Genomic DNA, 10,653 nt, shown 5'->3' on the forward strand with positions numbered 1-10,653 from the left:
GAAGAGCTTTTCTAGAGCTATAGAAGTTCAAATGGAGTGTTTGCAACGGCTATGGAAAGCTGACTTTCAGAGCTTTCAAGCAATGTATAATAATCCATACTTTCCTTCAGATTAGAAACCCAAAACTGGCGTCCAACGACAGCCTTTTGCCCCCTTCCAGGCGTCCAGCGCCCAAGGAGCAGAGACCAATGTCCAAACGCCCAAAGAGGACCCCCTAACCAGCATTCAATGCCTTAGAGGTCTCCTAGCACATGGATCTCATCAAAGCTCAGCCCAAACACTCACCAAGTGGGCTCCAGAAGTAGATTTTAGCACTAAATAGACTGTTTTACCCTTACATCCTTTGTTAAGAACTTTTCGATCTTCGCCCATCATTCAGCATATTTTCATTTATCACTTTGTATTTTTATTTCTGTATGAGTTTCTAAACCTCCTAGGTTGAGAGGAGGAGCCCTGCTGAGTCCTATGAATTAATAAAAGTATTACTGTTTCTTCTTCGATCCGTGTTTGATTTAATTCTAAGATGTATACTTGTTCTTCAACATGGTGAATAGGATGATCAGTGACAATCAGCTCTGTTCATCATACTAAGACGAACGTGTCTGACAAACACCCGTGTCTATTTGGGTTTGTGTGAATACGTGACTGGAAAGTGCGAACCAACAGCTATGTTTATACGTCTCTCAGACGGCTAATCCACGACTTCGTTGGGGACTTCTCGAGACACCAGTTCTGCCAATTTCCGGGGAGATTAGGGTCTCAGTGGAATAGGCTAGAATCCAAAGAAGTAGCATTCTCTGATCTGGAAGATTCAACCTTGTTTGTGGCGTTTTGAGTAGGATCGCCAAGAGAATGAACTGCTAGAGCTTCACCCTATGTCAGATTGGATGACTAATGAGCGGATATTTTATATGCTTTTTGACATCACTTTCATATAGTTTTTATTGAGTTTTTATAGGTTTTAGTGTTAAAATCACATTTTTGGATTCTACTATGAGATTTTGTGTTTTTGGGCAATTTCAGGTATTTTCTGGCTAAAATTGAGGAGTTTGAGCATAAGTCTGATTCAGAGACAGAGAAAGCACTGCAGATGCTGTCTAGATCTGACCTGCCTGCATTTGGAAGAGCTTTTCTGGAGTTACAAAAGTCCAAATGGGGCGCTCTCAATGGCTATAGAAAACTGACTTTCAGAGCTTTCCAGCAATATATAATAGTCCATACTTTGCTTCAGATTAGAAGTCCCAAAACTGGTGTCCAACGCCAGCTTCCTGCCCCTTCCAGACGTCCAGTGCCCAAAGAGTAAAGCCCAATGTCCAAAGGCCCAGAAAGGACCCCTGGCTGGCATCCCACGCCTAAGAGACCTCAATGCACGTGGATCTCATCAAAACGCAGCCCAAACACTCACCAAGTGTTCCTCATAAGTAGATTTTAGCACTAAATAGACTACTTTACCCTTACTAGTCATCTGTTTAGTATTTAAGGGGATTATGCTCATGTAAATCAGGGAGATTCTCCGATCCAGGAGATCATCATCAACCTTTTATCATCTTCTTCGGGACTCTGTAATTGAGGAGAGTACCCTTTACATTTTCCACCATTGTTTTTATTTTCAGTATGAGTTTCTAAACCTCTTAGGTTAAGGGGAGGAGCCCTGCTGAGTCCTATGAATTAATTAAAGTACTATTTCTTCTTCTTTGATCCGTGTCTGATCTATCTCTAAGATGTATATCCCGATCTTCATCGTGATGAACAGAACGATCTAAATTGGCTCTATTCATCACATTAAGACAAACGTGCCTGACAAACACCCGCGTCTACTTGGGTTCGTGTGAATACTTGGCCGGAAAGCATGAGCCAACAGCTATGGATTTACATCTCTCAGACGGTTAATCCACGATTTCGTTGGGGACTTCTCGAGACACCAGTTCAGCCGATCTCTGGGGATATTAAAGTCTTCGTGGTATAGGCTAAATCCAAGAAGCAGTGTTCTTTGATCCAAAAGATTCTACCTTGTCTGTGGAGTTTTGAGTAGGATTGCCAAGAGAATGGATTGCTATACGCTTCATCCTCTATTGGATTGAATACCAAGGGCCCTGGCGTTCATTCTGTAGTAGAGGAGATCAAGGACCATTGGCGTGGCTTTGATCACTTACAGCTTGCCATAGAAGAAGATCATTCACAAGAAAAGAAGATGATAGTACTAGAGTTACTTCAGAAAGACAAAGCAACTCCGACTCTTAACTCTGTTCCTATACTTATTTCAACTTAACATCCAAATGTTTGATATTCATATCCTTACTTCCACTTAATACCCAAAAAACCTTCTGATTCCACTTGATTAAGACCTGCAAGACAACCATAAGCTTGCTTCAAGCCACAATCCTCGTGGGATCGACCTTGACTCGCTCAGGTTTTACTTGGATGACCCAGTGCACTTGCTGGTACTGTTGCTGTTGTACGAAATAGTGTGGGTTATGTGTACAAGTGCAACCAATGACCACGGCCAATGGCATTTGATCTGGAGCAGAGGAGATTGATGACCATGACCTATGGCGTCAATCACATACAGCCTGCCATTGAAGAAATCACTCACAAGCAAAGAAGACAGTAATACCAGAGTTAATATATACAATATTCCTATTACTATTCCTATTACTGATTTTAATATATACAATATTCCTATTATTGATTGCCCTTGAATCAATCCAACCAACTACCTTCTGATTTCGCCTGACTAAAACCTGCAAGATAACCATAGCTTGCTTCAAACCACAATCCTCCTGGGATCGACCCTGACTCCCTCAGGTATTACTTGGACGACCCAGTGCACCTGCTAGTACAGCTGTATGAAAGTGTGGGGATTCGTGCACCATATGTCTTCTAAGGTCCCATTCGACTTGACTTGGGTAGATTTATCTGTTCTTACTCCTATCCTTGTTATCGATAATGAATATGCCAAAGCCTTCCGTAGACATCATAGGTCATGTTTGAGTAAGGAGGATGAGAAGAATTATGAAATTATAGTTGCTGATCTTGAAGAAGGTCTGCTTTTCCTGAATTGATAAGTTGGAACATCATTTCATATATGTGTATGATTGCTTCTTTATAAAATTATGATTTCCCTTTCCTTTCTCTGATTTTGAGTTCGAGGTCCTTAAATTCTGCAATGTTTTTCCTACGCAATTGCATCCTAATTCTTGGATTTTCTTGAAAATATACTAACTTCTTTGTCAAAAACTAGATGTTCGACCTTCACTCAAGGTCTTATTTTATCTTTTCATCCTCGTCAAACCCTTTAGCTCCTAAAAACAAGGTTCGCTCTCTTGCCATGCTATTCAGGGTAGGAAAGTTTTTGCTAACTTTGATGAGTTATTTCATGCCTTTAAAAACTATTTCTTTAAGATCAGAGCTGTGGAGAGTGTCCGACCTTTTTTCCTGAGTGATGAGTGTGAGCCTATTTTCCCTTTGTATTGGGAAGAAAACTCTATGATACTCAAGTATAACTTGGATGACTTAAACGAGGTTAAGGAGGGTGTGATTGGGGTATTCCAGGAGTATTGGGGCCGAGAGAAAATCTGAGCTAACTTCAGTCCAAGCTAGGTAGTTTTTCTTTTTCTTTTATAGATCTGGTTTTGTAAAAATTGTATTGATGGCTACCATATCCCAATTTTGGTGTTGCAGAAAGGATGGCTCCTAAGTCGGCTGCTGTGAAGACACTCTGGACTGCTAGGAAAAACGTTGTTGCATAGAGCATACAACTAAAAGAAACTAGTGGAACTACCAACCTTTCCTCGCCCTTAAAGTCAGACACAGGCACCTCGGCCTCTCTAAAGGTTACTTCTTACCCGACTCCTCAACTAACTCCTCCCCCTTCTAGCCCGGCCAAGCTAACAACCCATCCTCCACCTTCTATTATAGAACTGAATCCCAAAAAATGCAGGACTTCGGATTCAGGGAGTATATATGAGCAAGGTTTTGATGCTCTTGCTTGGAGTGAAAAGCACATCCTTCCTCATAGCTTTATCAACATGGATGATATTTCTATTAAGAGCCACCTTCAACTCCTTGCCTGAGGTGGAGTTCGGACAGCTGTCATATGCATAGCCTTAGCTAGGGAGTTGGAGAAGACTCCCCTTGATGTTATTCAGAGCTCCTTGGCTGCCTCACAGGCTAAAGTGGCTTCCTTAAGGGAGTCTAAGAAGGAGTGAGAGTAATAGAAAGAATCTCTACTCTCCAACGTTGGCAAAGCTCAGGCTAAAGTAAAGCAGGCAGAGGCCGCCTTAGCCATGTCGGAGGGGCTAAAGAAGAAGGCCGAGGAGAGTTATTTTAGGATCTTCTGGAAAAAGCTTGACTTGGTGGATGAGGTGACTAAATCTCGATCTAGATATAAAAAACTTGAGGAGACCATAGCTGAAGGCATGGACGAGATGGTTGCGAATCTGAAGGCTCAGTTCTGAGTTGTTACTCCTAAGGTGAACCTCTCCCTCATCAGCCTGGACAATGTTGTGGTAAAGGAGAAGATTGCTCCAGCCCCGGATGATGAGGAGGATACTCCTATACCCGATCCGAAGACTTCGGGAGCACAACTCGGGTAGGCTTCTCAAGTTCCCGACCCTTAGTTGGATGGTGAACCTCTTCCTTTTACAACTCTCCTGATCCCTACAGTTTTGATTTCTGAATATGCTCTGACCTCTTTCGCTCAGCCTGAGGATGCTGTTACTGGCGAATAACTTCATCCTTTATAATTTCTTAAATTTTAATGGCTCGACTTGTGGGTCTTTTATGAGCAACTTAACTATGTAATAGTTAGTTTGAACAATTTTTGTTTTTAACTAAAAACCTTTTTAGTAGTGGTTTTTGGTACGAATGGTTGAACAACCGTTTAGTTGAATGCGAATCTTCATTGTTTCGACAAATTTCAATTTTGTGTTTTGCTAAGTTAGAAAAGATGTAGGTGAAGTACCTTGGTCCATTCTAGACTTTTTGTATATGAGTATTTTCCTTTAGATGTTTGAGTTCCGACTTCGGGAAATCAGACTTTACCAAGTTACTTGTATATTTCAATTTTGGTCCGACTCGTTTTGAGGTCGGTTCACGAACTTCTTACATAACTTCTTACACTAATTTGTATCTTGTCGCTTCCTCTTGCCGACCATGTAGGTCGAGCAATGATTTTTGCAATTTTTTGTGCTTAAATTAATGCGTTTAAAGTAGAAAAACTAGTAGAAAAATACTTGATGCACGAAAATCTGTATCGCTACAAATTTTCTTCGACAAGTATACCGAATTATCGTCAAGTAAAAAATCACAATAGAGTGAGGTCGAATCCCACAGGGATTGATTGGTTGAGCAATTTTAATTAGAGGATTGTTCTAGTTGAACTGAACAGATTTGAATTAGGAATTGCAGAATGTAAAATGGCAGGAAACGTAAATTACAAGAAATGTAAATGACTGAAAGTAAAAGAGCTAAATGTAAATTGCAGAAAGTAATTGCAGGAAATTAAACTTGCAGAAATTTAAATGGGAATGGGGTGATTGAGCATAAATGTAAACAACAGAATTAAAGAGAATGGGAAAGATAAGAAATGGGGGATTTATTGGGCTTAGGAGATGGTGCATTCTCCGGATCAAATTCATCATCATCTCTTCCTCAATCAGTGCATTCATTGATCTCTTAGCAATCTTAGGTGATTGAATCCCAATTTCTTGGCAATCTAATCTCTCTAAGCTTAAACAATTGCCCAATTTCTTGATCTAATTGCTCATGGGAAGAGATGAAGTTTGGTCACTGATTATACCACACACTTTCATAGATCAAAGTATTGGTAGGATTACATGTCACTATATCCATCCAACCCCCAATCTAATCCGACGTGAGAAAGCATTTCTAGCATGATTTCCTCATTCCTCTTCCAAGGTTCAGAGGAAATCCAAGTATGAACAATTTCTCTTCCGCGACAATTGCTCAATTGGATGAAGATCGAAAGCTTTCAAGCAAATCAAGAGAAAAGAAAGAAGAAGAAGAATGAAAACTACAATTGATCCATTGAATCACAACAGAGCTCCTTAACCCAATGAATAGGGGTTTAGTTGTTCATAGCTCTGAGAATGGAAAGTGAAATTGAAAAGTGCATTGCAAGAGTAAACTGAATTTATAGAGAGTGTTTACAATCCTAGATCCCCAGGTTCCCAATCCCCCTTTTTCTAACTCAAACTCTCTGTTATTTATACACTTTCTTCCTTTAGTCCTCAAGTCTTTGGACTGGGCTTTGGCCTTTGTTGAAGCAGTTAAAGTGGCTCTCAATGATGTTGAGAAGGGGCGCTGGTAAACTAACGTTCATACTATGCATGGGTGCCCAATTGTACTAGAGATGGCATCAACGTTGGTGATCAACGTTTACAGGCAAACGTTGAGTCAAACGTTCTTTTGAAAAAGGATTGAGCGTTGCCACTAACGTTTGACTCAACGTTGGTGCACCAATGTTCATTCATCCACGCGTGCACGTCGCCCACTGTTAAACCCCAATTTTGTGGTTTATCTTGTGCTTAATTTGGGAGATTTTATCAACTTTTCTCACATTTATTCAATGAAATAGCATGGTTTTGTAATTCTCCCTAAATTTGTGCTTAAGTGTGAAAACGTGCTTTTTAGGCCTTAAAATAGCTAAATTTAACTCACTTTAATTCCATTCGATGCCTTGATATGTTTTTTAAGTAATTTCAGGTTTAGAAGGCAAAGATTGGGTTGAAGGAATGAAGAAAAAGCATGTAAAAAGGGAGAACTCATGAAGAAATGAAGGAATCACAAAGCTGTCAATCCTGACCTCTTCGCACTTAATCGATCATAACTTGAGCTACAGAGGTCAAAATGAGGCGGTTCTTGTTGCATTGGAAAGCTAACATCTGGGGTTTCAAAATGATATAAAATTTGTTATAGTTTCCTGGATTTTAGGGATGCGTATGCATGCATCACGCGTACGCATGGGAAGTTGCACGTGACTCACTAAAGGCAACTCGTGGCCAGTGATTTCTGAAGTATTTTGGGCTCAATCCAACTCATTTTTGATACTATTGAACCCAAGGATTGAAGAGGGGATAAACCAAGTAGTCATAGTTGAGTTTTCATCATGTTTTAGGGTAGAATTCTAGAAAGAGAAGCTCTTTCATCTCTCTAGATTTAGGATAGAAATTAGGGTAAAGTTAGGTTAATCCAATACAACAAAGGGGGTTAAAACGGCGATTATTTTGGGGAATTACGACGGTTAGAACTGCCATTATGACCAAAACTGGCGCCTCCAAGAAACGCCATTATTCTGGGCGCCATTCTGGTTATTACGGCGGTTTTTAGAAAACCGCCATAATAACCTGTGGATAATACGGTGGGTTTTTGAGGGTTAAAATGGCGGTTTGTAACTACCATTATTTTCGCATAAAATGACGGTTTTTAAACATCCGCCGTTTTTACCACGATGTTGTGGCATCAGTTCTGTTTAAAATGGCGGTTGGAGACCATCGTTTTTACCATTATAACTGCCATTTTTACCAGGTTATAATGGCATCTTTTGTTTTTAAAATGGCGTTTTTAACCGCCGTTTCTACCAGCATATAATGGCATCGTTTTCATTTAAAATGGGGGTTTCTAACCGCCGTTTGTACCTAATTATGATGACAATTTTATGTTTTTTAAAATAAGATTGAAACTACCAATTTAAAGTGATATTTTCGAAACTCACTTAAAAATCTCGTAATAACCAAAAGGCATAGTCATAAATCAAATATCATAAGATGATTTTTAATTCATACATGATTCAAAAGTCATAATCCAAGTCATAATTGAAATTTCATAATCCAAAAACAAAGTATTAAAGAAAATTTTTTCAATAATACGTCTTAACATATAATTCTTAATATACGTCTTAACATATCAAGTAAGGTCATGCTTCCTTGTTGCTTGCTCCAGAAGACCTACTTCCTAACTCTTTTGGTGATGAAATCTCAGTCTCCTGATCCAATCCCTACAACAAAAATATAACTATTATGAGCAAAAGAAATGCAAGAAAAAGGCATATATTTATATACATTTATCATGTCTAATTACATAGCATTGATACAATAATGAGTAAATTTTTTCTAACTAACATTGAAACATTGAGTGCTTCAATCTTGATTCTTGTATTGAATGAGTAAATAGTTCACATGCACTTGTACAGGGCATAACTCTGCCAAATGGTTAGGTGACATGGAAAATACAAGATTCTGCTTTTGACCAATTATATCAACTACTCATAAGAATAATCCTACTAGAATTATTCAATCCCTTTAATATTCGAACCTTGAGCCTTTTTCTTACAATAACAACCATTTAGATAAAATAATATAGTTTACATGTGTGTGTAAGATAGAGTGAGCAATCCAGTGGGCTACGCAGTAAGTAGAAAAACAATTGGAGGATGCCAACTGTAAATGGTTTGGATCTTCTTATAATACTTAACAGTAAACCCTTCAAACCTCTTTTAGACATACAATATTATTTATGAATTATGATATCTGTATATCTTTTCTTTTAGCATTGGTTTAACGTTATTTTAGATTTTGTTCATAAACAAGATTTGCTGACTAAATTAGTTATTTTAACACTAAGAGATTGGCTTTAGTAAATTATTTTAACTTGCTCCAGGGACTGTGATTATAGAAGGCACCAGAAAAGAAGAGTTGAGAAATTGGAATTAACAAAGTAATGGTGCCAACTGTAAACTATGTATCTATAATTCTATATATAATTTTAGGAAATAGTACTCAAGAGAGGACCTTTTTCTAAATTCAATTAGAGTCACGTTCTGACTTGCTTAGGGGTCTTCCTGTACGCAACTCATTATTACTATCACTCTAGCATAAGCTAGCACTACTACTAATTATATTAATAATAGGAATCATAAGCAGAATATGAATGTACCTGTGAAACTTGTTGAGTAGGGAACATTCCAGCCAATTGTATTAGAATTTTACCTCCTTCCTTAGAAGCAATATAGGAGACTAGCACTTGCAATTGCGCTTTAACGGTATCCAACTCTTCTTGCACATTTGGACCACAAGTAGATGATGTGCCAACATCATTTGAAGAACCTAAATTCATTTGACTAATTCTTGTAGTGTTGTTCTTGAAAGCAATTGTTGGAACAGCTCCCATACCTAAACATCGAACACGACCAGTGTGCTCTTTCCCAAAAACTACTCCAAGAGCATCAAGAGGAGAATTAACAGTTAATTCCATCGGTTGTTGGCTGCTATGTGCTTCAATCTTCTCCTACATATATAAAAAAAGAGAAAGAATAAAAAATAGTATTATCTTATAAAAAAGAAAGAAAAAGAAATACAAACAAGTTACTTATTACACTTTAGTCTTATCGTTATTTTTTTAACTTTTTCATTAACATAACTTCCATCTATTTTCTTGTGAGTGATGTCCCACATTTGAACCCTACTAACTTCTTTTCCCGTCTCTTCCATCTAGAATTTAAGAAAAGTAGACGATGCAGAGAAAAATATCAGAACAAATGAGAACTGCACTAAATATCAGGAGAAAAAACAAATACAAGAAAGAAAAGGAAAAGAAAATCCAACCACCAATATGAATCGGAGGAAAATAGAAAGTATAAACAAGTGAACTGTGCTAATAGAAACAAATTAATCAGATGCTGATTTGTGCATAATGTAGTGCCCTACTACCCCACCAAGTGGATGGGAAAGAAAACATCAAAACAATACCATATGCAACCATACATAATGGCCCTACAAAGCATGACAGTCAATAATACAAAGGGTCCCAATAAATAAAGATTCTGCAAAGAAATAGACAAACTGACATGGAATATCAATAAAAATTGCTAACTAACAATAATAAAAAAAAGTCCACAAATTGTGTGTAAATTCTGGTGTACAAGTAATTTCCTCATTGTGCAAAAGAAAAATACTCAGAAGGAATGGAGCCAACTTTCAGAATCTGGGTTTCGGAAAGAGCTTTGTTTAAAAAGTTAGACCCTTTTGTTTTCCTTCAGAAAGCTAAAACCCTTTTCTCATGAATATAGAGTGAAGAAGAAGATGAAGATGACGAAGAAGAAGCTTACCTAATAAACGAGCTCCAACCACGCGAACAACAAAACAAGGTTTCTCATTAATCTTCTTTCATAATAATGCAGATATATAGCTGGAAGAAGGAAAAAAAAGGAAAAATAATTTTAAAAAAGAACAAAAAAAATGAACCACCAGTATTTATTATATCAAAAACAAAAGAATTAATTATATGAAGCTGTGTTGAACATCCCACTCATTTGAGTGTTAGTATTTAATAAGCACGAAAGTGTTGGCTCACCTGTTCTCGGGCTATATCTTCCTTCTACAGTTCTTGGTTCTTTTGGAGGGACAATAGGAGAATACTTTGTAAGTCTAGTGGAAGATCAGAAGGAAACAATTTCATAAGCTCATTGCTGGCAAAGTTTTGATAAGTGCATTTTCGGATAAGCGAGCGAAGGCATACCAAGACCTATCATGACCAACTCACCATCAGAACATACTACACAAACTGCAACATAATCACTCATATTTCAAAAACTCATGACAAAATTGAATAGCAAAATATATCAACTTCAGAAGA

At 37.9% G+C, this 10,653-nt stretch overlaps 1 protein-coding gene across 2 annotated transcripts; it reads right to left on the bottom strand.

Moving 5' to 3' along the window:
* LOC107616995 lies at nucleotides 7,836–9,337 on the bottom strand. 2 transcript variants are annotated; one of them, XM_016318835.2, is made up of 2 exons: nucleotides 8,956–9,331; nucleotides 7,836–8,017 (listed from the first exon to the last, which is right to left on the bottom strand). In XM_016318835.2, exons 1-2 carry the CDS (start codon nucleotides 9,271–9,273, stop codon nucleotides 7,937–7,939), a joined length of 399 nt encoding a protein of 132 aa, XP_016174321.1. In that variant the 5' UTR covers nucleotides 9,274–9,331; the 3' UTR covers nucleotides 7,836–7,936. The 2 variants fall into 2 exon arrangements, with proteins under 2 accessions (XP_016174321.1, XP_020967932.1); XM_021112273.1 differs by having other exon boundaries at nucleotides 7,864–8,017; nucleotides 9,009–9,337.

This window comes from Arachis ipaensis, chromosome B09 (genome assembly GCF_000816755.2).
Source record: "Arachis ipaensis cultivar K30076 chromosome B09, Araip1.1, whole genome shotgun sequence".
Lineage (NCBI taxonomy): Eukaryota > Viridiplantae > Streptophyta > Magnoliopsida > Fabales > Fabaceae > Arachis > Arachis ipaensis.